Genomic DNA, 17636 nt, shown 5'->3' with positions numbered 1-17636 from the left:
TTTGCTTTTGTGTAATTTTCGCTGCAACAAACACTAGTAAATTTGACATCTCAAACACCTAAAGAACTAAAAAAAATAATCAGCTGTGCTATCGATACCACCTTATAATAAATTCGCCTTGTCAACAACTCTGTAAATGACAGCTGTCAGTGCTTCTGTGTTTTGTTAAGAATAACTGAACAAAAGAGAATTACCGACACAAAAAGAAGTAGTAAAAATAATTCATCAGATATAAAAATTCAGTCGAGTAAAGTGTATGTTGATGATGAGATAAAGTTACTTAAATTTATAAAAAACGAATTACAAATAATTATTGATAAAATAAAAATTTTATAAATTAACTCACAGGTGTGTAAATTGTAATCACAAGTGAAACAAAAAATCCATCAACAATTAAAAAAGGACTAAAAACAAAAGTTTCAGTATAAATTTTGTAAAACAGCTAAGCCCAGGGAACGCCCACTGAAAAAATAAAAACGAAGGCGTAAAAATAGTTTTTTTTTAAAACTTGTAATTATTAATCTCTAAATGAAGTAAGTCAATTGAATTTGTTTGTGGTATTTCCAAAAAATTTATACTTGTATATGTATTAAGTTTAGTTAAATCACTACAAAAATCATTGTTAAATTACAGAGATTTGAAATGGCTGCCTTAAGTGACACGCCCACACCAACAATGTTAACGTCAACGTCAGAGGCTGGTGGTGTCTCAATAAAAATAGAACAGGGTGTGTTACGTGAAAATGATGATGAATATGAAGGGAGTGGATATAATGCCGAGAGGCGGGGTATCCCGACTACTCAATATGAGTCAAGCCACCCACCTGACATGGAAAATGCTTCAAACGGCATGAGTGATGACAACTTCAATATGTACAGTATTTCCCACAGTATTTTCCATTCGGAGGTTCAAATTAAAGCAGAACCACCGGTGGACATCGATGACACCCATCCCGACGAAGAAGTTGAAGAAAGTAGAAGTTTCCAATTGCAGTCACCAAACGCAACTAGCTTCAATACAACACCAAAAATAAGGCTTACTCCTACCAGCAAACTAATAGCATCACCAAATGGAACCAGCGAGAACAAAAGACGTTTCGTATGTCCCTATGAGAATTGCACAAAAAGCTATGGCAAAAGTTCACATTTAAGATCTCATTTAACTTGGCATACCGGCATTAAGCCATTTGTATGTAAAGAAGCGGGATGTGGCAAAGGTTTTACGCGCTCAGACGAACTTAATCGTCACATTAGAACACATACGGGTGAAAAGCCATTCGAATGTGTACAATGTACTAAAAAGTTTTCGCGTAGTGATCATTTAACCAAACATTTGGCAACACATACTAAACAATTGGCAGCAAGTAATAAAGCGCTAGCAAAAAAAATAAAAATGGATAAAAAGTCAACTACGGAAGTTGAAAAACCTATTTCTACAGCTCCCTCAGTAGCTGTGGAAAATAATAATCAAACTTCCGAAAGCATTAATTTTAAAGACACAGATGTGCCGAAACCGAGACTAAACTCACCAGAACTAAACACAAATCATTTAGAAGTATCGCAAGCAATTAGTTTGAAAATAAAACTAGAGAAATCTGAAAATAGTGATGAATATAAGATAACGGCTCCCCAAGAGGATATAAAAATAAGCCCAAGTCCAGCATCACCAATACGGCAATTAGAGTTAAATATTAAAAATGAACCCGAACTTGTTATTAATCCTGAACCACTAGATGAATCACACACCAGTGAATCAACAGATGTGTCACATGATCTTGAACCTGATGACGATGCCATTATGCCTGAAGCCAATTTGCCAGTATCAACGGAAAATACAACCACGACGACTGTACCATTAATGAGATTTGCCATGGCATCTCATGTCAGGCCGCCATTAAAGCGCGTATCAGACCTTGTTTACGATTCGACAAGGCCATTTCCATGCACTCACTGCTTGAAGAATTTTAAGCGACAAGATGATCTCAATCGTCATATGCGCACACATACCGGTGAAAAACCATTTGTTTGCAATGAATGTGACAAACGTTTTACGCGTAGTGACCATTTGAAAAAGCACATGAACACTCACACAAGAGTAAGATGATTTGCCAAACAGCATTGTTCTCACTAATCATTACAAATAATTGTAGCGTTTAAAGTGAAAAATCATGAAACATTATTAATTTTCCTTTAAACATTTTATGTTGCGGAAATTTTATTAAAAATGTTCTAAATTCTCCTAAGACTACACCATTTCCAAATGTATTTCAGAAGTTTCTAATTGTATTTCAGAATTTACATCTTAAATATCGCTTAAAATAATTACTCGATCTCAAATGTTTTGTTATCATTTAAAAGCGCTTGAGACGTCAATTTCAAAGTGTCAAAATGTTTTCAAATTTCACACGATTATCAAAAATTGGTGTCGAAATTTTTTCTGAGTAGCTAGCCTGCTCCCAGGATATATCGTAAAGAGGCTTCGCATAATAATTTGTCTCTTAGTAGCTGGTTTTTGCACAAACAAAGACGTTTTCATCTCCGACACATGCAAACAAATCAACATTTATTACTGCAAAACTTCTAAACCAAAATAGAGAAATTTGTACCATTAGTCTTAACACACGTGACAAATATTTGACGAAAAATACGTAACCACTAAATAAAATATATTTGAATTCTTTTATTTATTTCAAAATCTTATTTTACTTAGGATGATTCAAAACAAATAATTTACTTTTATTTTATTTGATGCTGTTTGATCTTACAAAACAATTGAATCACAGCCGTTCAGATATTTAAGTCGAAATTTCTAATTATATTTCAAAAATTTCCAATTGTATTTCTATTAGAATTTTCTGAAATACAAATGGAAATTTCTGAAATAAAATTAGAAATTTCTGAAATATAATAAGAAATTTACATAATTGGAAATATATTTCTGAAATATAATAAGAAATTTCTGAAATATACATAATTGGAAATATATTTCTGAAATATAATTAGAAACTTCTGAAATACAATTGGAAATGTGTAGCTTAAAACTTGAAAGAAATAATGCAAATTATGGACATTTATAAAAGAAACTGTTTTAAGAAAATTATTTTAGGATTTTCATTATTTTTTTTTTTTTTCATAATTTATACTGCATGATTATTAGATATCCATATTACCTATGTTAACGACTTAGTAATCCAGAAACACATACAGCTTAATTATGAATAAAAATTCCGCGGGAATTTTTTCCCTTTTCCCATTTTTCCTATTCAAATTCAATGGGAAAAAACTCCCGGGCAACAAACTCCCGCGGAATTTTTTATTCATAATTGGGCTGATAGATCCCAAAATAGGGAAAACAAATCTAGGATTTGGTTTTTTGTTAATATCTCAGGCATTTGTGGTCCGATTTTCTCAAATTTAAATAGATAACGAACCGGAACTATTCTTAATATACAATCATGTATGTAAGTTGTTCAACATACAGGGCGAGATGGCTATATCGACTACGCTATCTATAACGATCCAGAATATATATACTTTCTGGCGTCGCAAATGAAATTTTTTTTAATATGGTGAAAATTTCGATTTTTTTATGGTCTTTCGCTTGTATCTCGACCATGAGACATATTGTACAAAGTATTTCTGACAGATCTGTGCCTCCAGAATTTATCGACCGATTTTCCCGAATCGAGATTGTGCCCAACACATTGATGTAACATTTAGGTCCGTTGGTAATTTGAGGGAATGTTGTAAAAAGAAATGTTCAGAAAAAAATAGTTAAAGTGCTTATGTTACTTGTTTTTTTTTCAGATAAAATTGTTTGAAAAAATTTTACTTTATGTTTGACTTTGTTAAGTTAACAGGCCTTAAAAAATAACTAATTTCAATTCAAGTTTAATGCTCAGGTCTATCCATAACTATATCTGTGCTAACTCGGCCAACTTATTTTGTGTGAAAATTCCTATTAATTAGCCTAAAATTGTCATAAGTCTGTAACAGTCTTTAAGATTTCAAAATGATTTTTCTAACAACCTACATACGCAATTGTTGTATTAAATATATTTAAATGTTTAGTATTAAAAACAAAATTATTTTAATTAAATTAAATAATTTATTCTCTTGTAATTTATATCTTTAAGGTTAGGTTTTATTGTATATAAAATATTAATTTTAAGACTCATATGTAAATATATAAATACTTATTAAAAATAAAACATTAATACAAATTAAATGGGTTTTAATATGACTCAAAGCATTATTAAACACATAAAGTATACGAAATGTTTTTAGGCCACAGCATTATGTACAAGAGGCTAAATTATAACACCTACTTTTCAAAAGAAATCAAATATGTACATGTATTTTATGTTAATCGAAACTAAAAGTACAATTATTTATAAAATTTTGTTTATCAAGCTTCGACTTTCAGTGGTATAGCGTGTGGGTGGGTGTGGCAAGAGCACCAGGGAAAAAGTTAATAACATTGAATGAAGCCTAATCAACATTTATAACTATATATAACTTGTATACATATCTTACCAGGCATGTACAGTAGGGTGGTTCCATTTGTGTGGATACAAAAAAAAGAAAAATCGTGGAGGGAAATGATTCTACGAAGAATTCTAAGCAACTTTGTTTTAGAAACCATATTATTTTGGAATTTCCGCAAGGTCAAAATCCATTTTAGACCTATGGTTTCTAGGACGAAGCAGCTTAGAATCATTCCACAACGATTTTTTGTCTAAAAATAAACGATCAATCCTAATGTACAGGTAGGTTTGAAACAAAAATTATTTCAATTCATTGGAATTTTTAGCCAAAGGAACGTAGAATAAGTAATAACGTATGGGCATTTTACGCCTACTTTTTTGTGTGTTGATTTAATAATTTTTATTTTTATATTCTCTACTTAATGAGAACTAACATACATACATATGTATTTGTTATTTCGAAATCCTCCACTTTATACTTTAACTTGGCAACTGTTGTTGTAGATTATAAAAATACATGTTTTGTTGTTGTATTGTATAAAGTGAAGGGTCGTTCATTAGTCGGTTTGGCCTGTTCTGCTAACAGCGCTGCCTGCCACACCTTTTTCCTGTTTATTTTGTTAACGTTTTTACACCATACATATGTAGCACATACAATATACATATTAGTTTCGTTTTCAGCTTGCCATAATATATACTTTATGAACTCATGGTACTGTTGGGCGTGAAATTTCTTTTAAAGAGGGTGTGGTTGTTTTAGTTTTCTATTAAGTTTAGTTTATTTGATTTATTATTGTATCCACTATACATTAGGAAGGCCTCATTTGTAGGGAGTCAAAAAAAATCGATATTCTCAATTAAGATAATTTATATAATTTGTTTGGAAGGCTTTAAGTTAAAATGGCTTTACTACTAGGATATTTCCAAAGTAGCCTGTCTCCACCAATAATTTTACACTGTGGTGGACAAAATTATTTAAATATCAACTTACAGGAAGGTCGGAAACTCTTCTGTGATAGACCTAACTCAGTAAAAAAAACTGAAACAACACTCGTATGTATGATATATTTTTGTTTCAGTTTTTTTTCTAGTTTCCGCTTTGTGTATGTATTATTCATCTTTTTATGTTTAAAACAAATTACATATTTAGATAGGTATTTATGAATTACAGGGCTTGTAACAGGTCAAGCTACAAAATCAAAATATTGAAATTAATTAAAATATTTATGAAAATTCGCTTTATATTTTGAAAGGTAATTTTCGCCAAAATTTATATTGGGGGCTATTCCTGTTCTCACTTTCAACATTCACCGTATTTTTGGAAGCATAATTACAACAATATTATGTAATTTCCTCAGCGTTTCTAATTATAAATGTTTACATGAGATTTTTTTTAAATTTAATTATATAATTTTATTTAAATATATATTGTTGTAATTATGCTTCCAAAAATAGGGTGGATGGTGAAACTGAGAACAGGAATAGCCATGATTATAAGTTAAACTGAAAACGGGCACATTATAAATGCTAGTTAAGATTTTCGTTTTCATCATAAATTTAAATAAATTTTTGTTGGGTTTCAAACAAAAAAGTTATAAACTAATAAGACTTTTAGAACTATGTTTATTTGTTTGTCCTAAAATAACACTTTTTTAGTTTGCAGCACAACAAGAATTTGTTTAAACTAAAAAAATATTTTACGACATTATGACAATACGACCTAATAGCAGACCGTTTGGATCCCCCAATTATATTTCATATCAATCAGCTTTCTAAATAATTTCAAAATTCCCTTTTGAAACTTGTGTTAAAACTGTTCTCATAGGGATTATGCTATAGGTTGGAGATCCCACGGTCATATGATACGTGTATTAGCGTATGATATCTCTGGAATAAATTATTTGAAAGTAAGTATACAACAAAATTCTATTTGAATTTAGTGGATCTTTACTTATATCTTTATAATTCGTGATCTGGTTTATTAAAAATGTTCAGGGAAATTATAGTCAAAGACATTTCCTTTCAAAATAATTTTGTTTCGGATATGTCGCTTTAGTACGAGTGTGCCATTAAGTGTTGTATCGGGCATCCTCCAGATGATATCCCAGTGCAGTAAAGTGGCCTTCCTAAAGGCCTCATTTTGCAGAGCCAAGCCGCATTGCAAAATCATTTCAACTTTACACGGCCGTCATTGCCGGCCATGGCCTTGCATATTCGCTGCTGTTGAGGGCTGGGAGATGGCCTACTTATGATGGGCTGCTGGTAGGCCTACTTAGGAAGGGAAAATAAATAAGAAGCCAACAAGCAATTTATTGTTGTAAATTTGTAAAACGAGTTAATCAAAGAGATGCAGAGTATTTTATTTTTATATGTAAACTATTTTCATTTAATCACTTGTTATTAGAAGAGGATTCATAGGGCTTCTTGAATATCTTCTATAAGGATTCAGAATATATACATATATGTACATAAATACTTTTACCTCAAAAAATTTAAGTTTTCCCACCTTAAAAAAAGTATATTTTATTATCCACGTCTGAAAGAATTTTAAATAAAAACAAGTAAGAATTATAAAAATTACAAATTATACTTCAAAATACAAATTTTAAATGTTAGGTAAACAAAATTTTTTTTTTAAATTTTTTTTCGAATTGTCATTTAAATTTTAAATTTTTTTAAAAATTGTATTGTTTCATAAATTTTTTTTTGGTGAAAAAAAAATTTCCGTTAAAAAATATTTTTTTTGATTTTGACCCAAATCGGTCTTTGAAATATCTATAATTAGATATCCATATTGTCTATATTAATGACTTAGAAATCCAGATATAGGTCAAAAATCGAGGTTATCCTGGTTTTTTCCTCATATCTCAGTCATTTGTGGACCGATTTTGCAGACAGAATTATTGAAGATTTGGATTCCGAAGATATCTGGGGTCTTCAGAAAATTGATATCAACCGACAGACAGAGAGACATACGGACATGGCTTAATCGACACCGCTATCTATAAGGATACAGAATATATATACTTTATAGGGTCGGAAAATTATATTGTGGAAATTACAAACTGAATGACAAACTTATATATGTACATATCGATGGCTTAATATAAAAAGGCCCTAACTCGTGATATACCCTTCTCACGAAGGTGAAGGGTATAAATATTACAAAATTTGTTAAAGGATAGGGTCCGGTTGTATGTAGGCTAGGTGAAATTGTGGACCAATTTCAACCATTCTCAATATCCTTCTTCCCTGTTAGTACTGGTTCACTGTACCAAATGAAAAAAAAGAACGTTTCGAGTCTGCAGCTAATTTTTCAAAAAGACATAGAAAATAGATCATAAAAACAAATAAACCAAATATTTGAGCTAATATGGTCGAATCCACCCTACATAATAAAACACTCCACTACACAGGAAATTTTTTTTACCACAATTATGAACTAAAACATATAAGCACAAGTCGCAAAAAAGCTACTTTTACAAGTACAAAGTGATTAATATCGGCTCCAATGTCCACTAGTTTGTCATAAATTATATTTACGTCAAATAATGTGAAACACAACAATATAATATTTCTTTAAGATCACAAGAGTATTTCGTCATCATCATAAGAATTGCACATTATAAACATTATAATCGAATAAAAACATATAGTATGTTGAAATCATCCATAAATGTATTAAACTTAATAGACAATTTTTATTTTAGAATAAAAATATACATTTCTTTAAAATAGATAAGTAGAGTTTATAGGACGTTTTAAACTAAATTGTAAACTGTAAGGACCACAACATCGACATATTAATTCTTAACAGATTTCATTTATTTTTTTGTTGTTTGCGATTGCACATATCTTTCCAATCTCGTTCACTGATTGCTATAGCGTTTAGACTTTTTATGTTTTCTTTTTGAATCGGTGCCCAAAGGTTGTCTGGCACCATCCAAATCAAACGATTCTCGAAATAGTTTTAAGCTTTGTTCGTGGGCTTCGGCGACATCAGCTAAGTTTTTGGCAACACTTTTCTCCTGCTGATACAAAGTATTGGATTCGAAGGAATTACATGTTTCCGGATCCATACAGGTTTGAGATTGATAGTAGTCATAGTTGAAAGCTGAAGCAATCGTCTCGGGATTAGGAAATGTTGTGGAAATATGAGAATAGTTGTCATCCTCTATGGGTTCATAGATACTTTGATTGAGAAATTGTGAAACTGAGGATGCGTAGACGTTTTTGTTGTTAAGAGTTAAAGGGCTGTTATTGTAACCGCCAGCATTTCCGGTATTGTTAAAGGCATATGCCGCAAAAGAACTAAAAGCCGATGATGGATTTATTGTTGTGGGTGAAGTGAGACGTTGTAACACAAAATTATCTACAAAGGCTGAATTTGAGCTTTGCCCTGGTCAGAACTTTAAGTCTTTTATGGCTTGTGGCAAATCGGGCAGTTTAATATCTTTAATTTGTTGTGGAATGTTCATGCTTTTTACCGCACTCACTGCTCTCGCTGGAGCAGCTGAAATGCCGGCTTCTTGTTTGACAATTTTATTCTGCTCTTCAATTCTTGCCATAATATCGGCCATATTTGTCTGCAATACCATACCACCCATCACCAGTTCGGAGAGTATGTGATGCACAGCATCAGCATGGAAGATTAAATCGAGTTCACACACATTTTCAAAACACTTATCGAGAGTCTCTACAAAAACTTGTATTAAATCCAAAATGCCCAATTCACTTTCCGAAGAGTCCACGCAAAACACAAAATACAGTGTAGCATAGTGCCGATAAATGAGTTTGTAATCCGAACCACCAATCAGGCTGTAAACACATCATTGAAAACATTAATCATAAAATATATGTATCGTTAGTGTTACTCACCTGCCTCCCTCTAGAAAATTACAAACGTTATCATCTCGCTTAGAAACCAATTGGAATGTCTCTTTAATTATCTGCTGCTGCATGTCTTCATTCTGTGGAGAAAACCCAAAGTGTAAACATAATGAAACTCAAATCCATAGATGATCACAGAAAGAAAATCGATAAAATGTGTGAGTTTATAGAAAAATTTCACTTACAAAATATTGATAGAACTTGGAGAGGCGTGGTTTGCCATGATTATTAAACACTAAAATAGCTTTAATCATTATTGTATTGCACTTATTTTATTTGTTAAACTGTTATCAATGCTTTGTTGGCTAAAAATTTAAGATGCATTTAATTTTTTCTTGGTGTTTTTCTTTATCAGAAATAAATAACAAAACTTTTACATTCAGTCAGTGATGGTAATTTAGAGATATTCGTAACACAAATCTAGCGATTTTTAAACCAATTGATGGGGGAATAGTTTAGCCACTGTCTCCACGTAACATAAGTTTGGACATTTGTTTGTTCGCAAAATTCAAATTCTATTGTCTCCAACTGCGATTATCTTTGATGTAACAAAACTAATTTGTTTATATTTATATTAATCTTAACAAAGGGAGCTCAATATTATAACACCTCACAATTTTCAAATAGCCACAAATCAAAGATGTTTTTCAAACGTTTTTAATGAAAATTATGGTTTAAATGAAAAACACGTATAACAAAAATTATACACATATGAATCAGCTGGTTTCAGTAATATGACAATAGAAAACAAACAAAAAAAATGTCGAAATGGTTGGGGTTTGGAAAATTTACTTACACGCACATACGTTGATAATTTCATGTAAGCTTTAATATTATACATAATTGGTAAATTCACAAGGTCTCTTAGCATGTCATATTGTCATAATGTCCTAATATTTTACGAATCGGCGGCTCGTCTTAACCGACTCTTAGGCATTCGGAGCAGGTCTCTACTGGTCCTTTTGGTAAACATTGCATACAGAGTGTATTATTTTACATTTTTTGCTTGAAAGACAATAACAACATTTTTAAACCATTGTGGAATATTAGGACATGATAGGAAACCTTCTGAATTAGCCAAATATTTATTTTAGTACGAAGACTAACACTGATTTGAAGTCTCCACGTGGCATTGTGCTATTGAATATGACGTTTGCATAACAGGATAACAAATTGAAGGCTTGGTAAGATGGAGGGTTACGCGGAGACGGCATACTAAGGTGGAGTCACACGGTATGTATTGTGACATACATACATATGAAATTCCATATGTATTTGAAAATTAGCGTTATAATTACGATTCACAATTTCCACGTTTGCACGTGCATATGTAATTGGGCGTGGAACAACTTCAATTTTTAAATCACAAAAAATATATTTAATTTGCTGAAACTTATTTTTTTAGAATTTTTTTTTTATTTAGCTTTGCCATTTTGTATTTCAAATAGTGTTGTATTTCAAAATACACACACGAAAATAGCACATGCTCTAATTTCAAAAATGTCATGACATATACAAAAGTTAAATACGGATCATGAGAAAAATTTCACAATACACATGTAATAAATACATAAGCTGAAGCACTAATAATTTTGTTATAACGATGCAATTACACTAATAATGAACATCATACCAGATAATTTTATATCTTAACAAATATTTTTAAGTTTTCATGACAAGCTCATAACTAACGTCATTAAATGTTGTCAAGTGTAGACATAGTGATAATTAAGGTTTTTTGTTTTTTCAAGTGTATTTTATGTGAAAACTATGGCAACACTGAATTTTGACATAAACAGCTGACAGTATTTTATAGGAAAAAGCAAAAATGTTTTTGTAAAAAACAAGAAATTTTGCCTTATTTTATGTGGAAAAATAAATTAATTAAAAACCAAAACAAAGGGAAATAATAAAAAAAGTGAGCACATTAAGAACCACGTAAAATAAATCAGTGATTACAAGCATTGAAAACAAATCATATACAAAATCTAAAATCTTATACCTATATTAAGGCGTAACTTTCGTGTGTCAAATTGAATTAAAAATATAATTTAGAATAATAAAACTAAAAATTGGAAACACAAAAGCAATATCAACACAAATTAACTTAATACGGAAAACAAATAAGATAATACTACGTATGAAAAATTATGTCGCATAAAAAATGCAAACCGATAAATAAATTAAGAACAAACTGAGGGTATGTATTCGTATCTGAAAAATAAAAAAAAAAACTTAATCCATATAGTATGAGCTTATGTATATATTTTTGTTTGTACTACTTTGCAGATCTTTCCAATAATGCAAATGTCAATTTGTAAGATTCAGATGTTTCAGCGTCTACGGAAACATACTGCCGCTTATCAAAACTACAATACAAAAGAACATTTTATAAAAGATAATAGAACGTTGCACTACTACTATACAATTCCACACAGAAGAACGCTAGAAATTTGATTAAGTAAATCTTGTAATAGGAACACTTGAAAGCTTATGCTGGAGAAGAAGACATTTTAGCTGATGAAAAAAACTTAAAACATATTATAAATTGTGATAACCTTTTTGAAAACAGGTCAACTCAAAATAGAAAAAACAAAAAAAAACAGCATCAACATTCTACGTCAACTTTTAAAAGCTCGTATACTCAGTCTTATAGCTGTAACTTCTCTAACATCGTCCCTGTCCTCGTCATCATCCTTAACCGCCAAACTGTTGTCATTACTGTTCTCTTCCGCCTCCACTTCAGGCCAATCGCATTCATTCGCATCTTTCGTAATGTTGTCTGATGCGGATGATAGCGATGAGCTAGACACCATTGCTGATGTCATGGGTCTGCGATCACAAAGTAAACTGGACAATTTTAGGGAAATGTGGTACCACATATTCTTGTGGGCCCTGTTTTCCTCCATTTTCATACACACTTGTGCCGCCCTGGTAGCATTTGTTACGCTACGCAAGCATAAATTTGGACGTTTCTTTTCCATATTGATATTAGTGATGGGGTTCTTGTCGCCGGCTCTAAGCGGTATTATTAGTAGTGCAGTTATTGCTTTTGTACATCGTGCCTCTAGTTTACCCATGTCTCCAATATATGCCATGGTTTGGGGCGTAGGGCAAACCATAGTATCGGCGTGTTTAGGTTTTACACGAATTTTGGCCACATTGTAAAGTTTACTTACTAACTCTATATTGACTGTGTAAATGCTAAAGATATTTAAATATTACATTCTTTCGTTAAAATTCTATAATTTGTAAACGTTTTTTTTTTTAAGTTTCAAATGTTATTTGTAGTTCTCATTGTACATTACTTTTTCTTAAATTTACTTATATACATATGTATAAATAAATTTCTATTGTTTAAGTAGTATGTAAACTTTAGCTTAATAATTTGCATCTAATTATCATATACAAAATTATAAAATAACAGTAATAATAAAAATAATACATATTTAATCAATTCCAACCCAATGTATTTGTAAACTTGAGGGACTTTGGACAATAAAGACATGTGAGATGAATGAAATGTGCTTATATATGTATTTAATCAGAAAATTGTTATTTAAAAAAAAATGAGTTAAAAATATATTTTCACGAAACTGGCACATTGTCCAAATATCTAAGTCATGATGTAGGTCTTTAAATTAAGAGCCAGAATTTAGTATCCTAGATATTGACAATAATATAATATAATAATATGTAAAATAAGTGAGAGGTCTATATTTGGCTGTGCCGAATCTTGTATAGCCTTTCCCAAAGTATACTTTAATTGATGTATCATGTCGGTGAGTTATTTTGGGGCTTCGGAATGTTGATTTTAACATACAGACGGATATGGCTATATCGATATATTTTATTTACTCTCAAATGATAGTTTCAAACGCCATGACAAACTTATGTATACCCTTACCAATCAAGGTGTAGGGTATGGTAGGGTAAAAAAATCGAGTTAGTCTTGGTTTTTTGCTTATATCTCAAATGGCTGAGATTTGGACGATTTTCTAGAATTTTAATAGGAACCTAACCGGGATTATAGCGGATATATTGATGTATGAATCATGTATGGAAGTTATTTGGGAGCTTAAGAAAGTTGATTTCAACATACATCTATAACGATCCAGAATATATATACTTTATGGGGTCGCAAATGAACAATATAGAAATTACAAATGAAATAACAAACTTATATATACCCTTACTATTTCGTGAATTGTATAAAATTGATCGATTATAAGCAAACAGCATGATTTTTTTAAATTCATAAAATATCTCTTTCGAATAGGGTTCATAATCGGCAAAATTCACCCGGGAAACATCTAGGGATATTCATATTTAGAGAAAACAATAATAATACTGGTTTAAATTTGGTTATCGAAAAACTTCTCGTTCTAAACTTAAATATTTTAAGAAAAGTATACATATAATTGAATTTTGATCTATTATTTAGAAATGACTGGCCTTAATTGAGTATTAAAATATTCCCAGGAATGAACAGGAATGAATTTGTTAATATTTTCATGAAATGGAAAAAGTTCGGGAAAGGAGGAACCCTACTTTCGAAACAAGATAAAACTTTATTAAAATTATAAACTAAAAGTTTTATACAATTAAATTAAAGTTGTTGATTCCTTTGAATTATAAAGCATATAAAGTTTATGGGACAATGCATTACCAACACGTCGATTGGTTTGCAGAGCTACTGGTCCAGAACGTTTAATTTTCAAATCAGATATTTCCTTTTCGGCATCTGGATTATTTTTAAGATCATCTAAAAGTTTTTTCGGACACGAATATTTATCTATAATAGTTTCTGCAACTTCCAGTGTGACCATGGGCAGACGGTTTAAATGTTGTTGCCATAAACGACCAAAGCCATTGGTGCCCTCTACACGAACACACTGTTTCTTGTCGTTGGCAAGATACTTTTTAAATGTGCCCAATATCTCAGACTTTTGTTTTTTATGGGGGATCTCTGCTATGGCCTTAGTTAAACGCTTTAGTTGATTCAACAATTCCTTGGTGGTGGGTTCAACTTTTAAAACTTTCAGTTGATGCATGACCTGCAGTTCTATTAGAGCCGTAGATATTGCAGATGAATGTTTTTCTTTGGAACGTAAAAATAATACTATATGTTGTTTATTAGCATAGTGTTTATTAAAATCCTCTGCTATTTTGTGCAAAGTGGCTGATTTTATCATTTGTTGTAGCTCTATGTGAGTTAATATTTTGACAATCTGATCTTCCTTTTGCCATACATCGCTTAAGGCATTGACTTCATTGGGTTTTAAAGCTAATTGGCCCATATTGCGCTCCCATATTACAGACTCCTTAATGGGTAAGGTTCTAACATCATATTTAAGTTCTCCGATGGCATTGTTAAGCTCAGCTATAAATTCCCGGCCATATGATGCCGACATTATGTGTGAATCTACAACAATCCGTATGTATTTTTGACACTCTCCGGGCTTAATGCGTTTTTGCTGATCCCGTATGGTCTTTTTCCACAATTTATCCGATTTATTGTCCATTTCAAATACTCCAATAAAAATGAAAACGAATTTAAAGAATTTTGAGGTATGCTGAACAGTTAATATAAATAAATTTAATTTTCGATAAACAAAAAATTAGCAACACACTAATTTAAATAATGATATAAAAAAATTCTTCAACGAAATGTTTTAAATTTTGTACACATTAGCCAAGAGTTGCCACATTTTGGAAAATGACAGTTCCAAATAATGCACATACACTGAAAGAAAATTTTAGAATTTTTTTTTGCAAAAAATTAGAGAGTAAAAAATCAAACTATAATAGCAGTTGCATTTTTTTTATTAAATATTCTTATACGAAATAAAAAAAATTAATATTTAATCACATTTAACAGTAATTGCGAAATACTTTTAATTTCAACCATATTTTTAGCAACTAAATAATGCAACACTGCTTTAGATCTTATGCTGGCAATACTGCTCTATCTAACAATACAGCTGTTAATTTTAGGTTATGTTCGAAAAAATGTACAATAATACAAAACAATAAAATGAGCAATATACTAAGATTACTTACAAATCCATGTAAAAATGTTTGCAATAAAACATCTATACGTTTAATAAGCCGCCAACCATTGGCACAAAGTCTGAAGGAAGCGTTCACATTGAACACAAAAGTGTGTAGATTTCAACAACTAGCTCCCAAGCATTTTACCGGACAACAGCGATCGAATTTTTGCACAAGAGCGTATGACATAAACACAAATGTTACCAAAGACGTTATATTGTACAAATATGAAAATCCAAACTTTTTCAAAACCTTAAACATATTTGGTATATGTCAATTTATGTTTTGGACATATTTGTCTCATTTTGCTTTTACAACGTTAAGAGATGCACCAGTGGAGCAAAAAGAAGGCGAAGATTTGAAATGGTTTGAACGCATAAATTTGGGTGAAAATAAATATCGAAATGGCATTACGGCCATGAGTTTTCTGATAGGTAATCAAAAATAATATTTTAAATGTAAAATGTCTTATTGCTTTTGTTCTTTATTGCAGGCTATGGTATATTGGCAGCAGTTTGGATGTTTACATTGCGCTCAGTACGATTTCTAATACTGCGTAAAGGAGGACGGGACGTTACACTTGTTACATATGGGCCATTTGGTCATAATCGCATGATGACAGTACCTCTTAAAAGTGTCTCCGCTCAGCAACCTAGAGAAATGGCCGAGGTGCTTTTGCCTTTGAAGGTTCGCAATCGTTCACTGTTTTATGTGCTCGATATGAAGGGAGAATTTAAGAATACCCAACTCTATGATTACACTGCCGGTCTTAATAGACGCCTTTAAATTTTAGTAATATAAAAAGTCTCTTTTATTGTTTAGTTAATAAATCATTGTAATTTATTATTGAAAAGAACTACTGAACGTTGTCTATAAAAAGTCTTACATGGTAAATACTACAAACTATTCGGAAATCACACATGGGGGAGAATTTAATAAACGGGTTCAGGTTTTTGTGTTAAAAGCAAATTAAAACGTTTTTTGATGGTAAGGCGTTGTCTGGAGTATTTATCTTCTGGCGAGAAATGAGCAGGATGGGCTGATATTGTTGGCATGCCATCCTCGGTGCGTTTCTAGAAAATAATTAAATATTAATTAGTTTTAATAATTGTTTTTCCTTACAAATTATTATTATTACCTTCAAAGTGTAAACACGTTCACCATTTTCGTTTAAAGTGTACATTAAATACATGTTGTATTGTAATTTCTATTAAGATTTTCACAAAAATTAAAATTTAGCTGCGACTTGTAAACACGTGCACTTTATTTATAATAATAAACAACAGGGTGTTGTGAGTTGTCAATTATATAGAGCAGTATTGCCAGCATAAGGTTTTTGAAATAAAATGCTTTATAACTACTGTTGCCAGATCTGAAGATTAATCTTCATTTTGGCGATTTCTTATGCGTTCAATACGTGATAATAACAATTAAATATAATAATTAAATTATCGTTTAACAACAGCATCAGCTCTCTTCACCAAGTAAAATAGTTCGGAAGAAATTAAAAAATTTTTAAGTTACAAGATATTGGTAGGGATTTGTAATTATTGAACAGTTATCAAAAAAATTAGTACCAAAATATTCTAATTATGATATTAATCTTATATATTTAATTTTTCCACAACAAACTACTTTTTTTTAGTTGTCACGGTTACTTTTATTGTTTACCTTTTTTGTATGTCAGCTGTTCAGCGTTGCTACTTGTCTGTATTTTGTTGTATATTGTATGAAAACATTTTCTACATTTGCTGTGGCACCCAGTTAAAGTCGGTTCAATTCAAAACATACTTTAATTTTGACTATGGTTGCAAATTAATAAAAAGTAGGTTTTTATTTTAAAGTTGTTTTTAAAAAGAACCGACTTTAGTGTTTGACTATGATTATGGCTCATTGTGTTGACAATAGAATTTGAAGGGGATATCACCCACATTTTTAAAATCCAAATTTTTTGTAGAATTGTATTGTTAATGAAATGTATTTTTGTACCAAAGTCAATTTAATTTTATTTACTTTTCTATTTTAGAATTTTATGAAAGATGTATTTTCTATAAATTTTTCAAATATGACAAAAAATATGTTATACATACGTTGTTTACATCTTTTAAGTAATTAAATTATATACAACATTAGGATACGTTATTGTAATTTTACGTTTGAGTAATTTAGCCAATATTTTTTTAAAAAAATATATATACTTTTTTAG

At 30.8% G+C, this 17636-nt stretch overlaps 6 protein-coding genes across 6 annotated transcripts; 3 read left to right on the top strand and 3 right to left on the bottom strand.

The window, feature by feature from the left end:
* The first annotated feature begins 302 nt into the window (after positions 1-302).
* On the top strand, positions 303-2776 carry LOC135960223 (oocyte zinc finger protein XlCOF8.4). The gene is made up of 2 exons (XM_065511459.1): positions 303-533; positions 634-2776. The coding sequence occupies exon 2, from the start codon at positions 643-645 to the stop codon at positions 2101-2103; it is 1461 nt and encodes a 486-aa protein (XP_065367531.1). The 5' UTR covers positions 303-533; positions 634-642; the 3' UTR covers positions 2104-2776.
* Positions 2777-8139: 5363 nt separating this feature from the next.
* On the bottom strand, positions 8140-9759 carry or (AP-3 complex subunit sigma-2 or). The gene is made up of 3 exons (XM_065512107.1): positions 9562-9759; positions 9365-9456; positions 8140-9304 (listed from the first exon to the last, which is right to left on the bottom strand). Exons 1-3 carry the CDS (start codon positions 9628-9630, stop codon positions 8890-8892), a joined length of 576 nt encoding a protein of 191 aa, XP_065368179.1. The 5' UTR covers positions 9631-9759; the 3' UTR covers positions 8140-8889.
* A 1413-nt stretch (positions 9760-11172) lies between these two features.
* LOC135961621 (transmembrane protein 170B) lies at positions 11173-12839 on the top strand. The gene is made up of 2 exons (XM_065513150.1): positions 11173-11576; positions 11666-12839. The coding sequence occupies exon 2, from the start codon at positions 12152-12154 to the stop codon at positions 12542-12544; it is 393 nt and encodes a 130-aa protein (XP_065369222.1). The 5' UTR covers positions 11173-11576; positions 11666-12151; the 3' UTR covers positions 12545-12839.
* Positions 12840-13635: 796 nt separating this feature from the next.
* mms4 (Methyl methanesulfonate sensitivity 4) lies at positions 13636-14996 on the bottom strand. The gene has a single exon (XM_065513120.1). It carries the CDS (start codon positions 14899-14901, stop codon positions 13981-13983), a length of 921 nt encoding a protein of 306 aa, XP_065369192.1. The 5' UTR covers positions 14902-14996; the 3' UTR covers positions 13636-13980.
* A 395-nt stretch (positions 14997-15391) lies between these two features.
* LOC135962047 (transmembrane protein 223) lies at positions 15392-16286 on the top strand. The gene is made up of 2 exons (XM_065513781.1): positions 15392-15864; positions 15924-16286. Exons 1-2 carry the CDS (start codon positions 15414-15416, stop codon positions 16214-16216), a joined length of 744 nt encoding a protein of 247 aa, XP_065369853.1. The 5' UTR covers positions 15392-15413; the 3' UTR covers positions 16217-16286.
* On the bottom strand, positions 16240-16692 carry Nop10 (Nop10 ribonucleoprotein). Its single transcript, XM_065513782.1, has 2 exons — positions 16569-16692; positions 16240-16503 (listed from the first exon to the last, which is right to left on the bottom strand). The coding sequence occupies exons 1-2, from the start codon at positions 16620-16622 to the stop codon at positions 16363-16365; spliced, it is 195 nt and encodes a 64-aa protein (XP_065369854.1). The 5' UTR covers positions 16623-16692; the 3' UTR covers positions 16240-16362.
* Positions 16693-17636: the final 944 nt, after the last annotated feature.

This window comes from Calliphora vicina, chromosome 5 (genome assembly GCF_958450345.1).
Source record: "Calliphora vicina chromosome 5, idCalVici1.1, whole genome shotgun sequence".
NCBI lineage: Eukaryota > Metazoa > Arthropoda > Insecta > Diptera > Calliphoridae > Calliphora > Calliphora vicina.
The sequence above is the reverse complement of the archived record's forward strand: the minus strand, read 5'-3'. Positions and strand labels throughout refer to the sequence as shown.

Excerpts from the sequence above, each read along its gene's own strand:
- LOC135961621 (XM_065513150.1), top strand. The coding sequence starts at position 12,152 with ATGTTGTCTGATGCGGATGATAGCGATGAGCTAGACACCATTGCTGAT.
- or (XM_065512107.1), bottom strand. The coding sequence starts at position 9,630 with ATGATTAAAGCTATTTTAGTGTTTAATAATCATGGCAAACCACGCCTC. Across the intron at positions 9,457-9,561 it reads CCAAGTTCTATCAATATTTT|AATGAAGACATGCAGCAGCA; the intron begins GTAAGTGAAATT and ends TTTTCTCCACAG. Across the intron at positions 9,305-9,364 it reads AATTTTCTAGAGGGAGGCAG|CCTGATTGGTGGTTCGGATT; the intron begins GTGAGTAACACT and ends ATGTGTTTACAG.
- mms4 (XM_065513120.1), bottom strand. The coding sequence starts at position 14,901 with ATGGACAATAAATCGGATAAATTGTGGAAAAAGACCATACGGGATCAG.
- LOC135960223 (XM_065511459.1), top strand. The coding sequence starts at position 643 with ATGGCTGCCTTAAGTGACACGCCCACACCAACAATGTTAACGTCAACG.
- Nop10 (XM_065513782.1), bottom strand. The coding sequence starts at position 16,622 with ATGTATTTAATGTACACTTTAAACGAAAATGGTGAACGTGTTTACACT. Across the intron at positions 16,504-16,568 it reads AACGTGTTTACACTTTGAAG|AAACGCACCGAGGATGGCAT; the intron begins GTAATAATAATA and ends ATTATTTTCTAG.
- LOC135962047 (XM_065513781.1), top strand. The coding sequence starts at position 15,414 with ATGAGCAATATACTAAGATTACTTACAAATCCATGTAAAAATGTTTGC. Across the intron at positions 15,865-15,923 it reads GGCCATGAGTTTTCTGATAG|GCTATGGTATATTGGCAGCA; the intron begins GTAATCAAAAAT and ends TCTTTATTGCAG.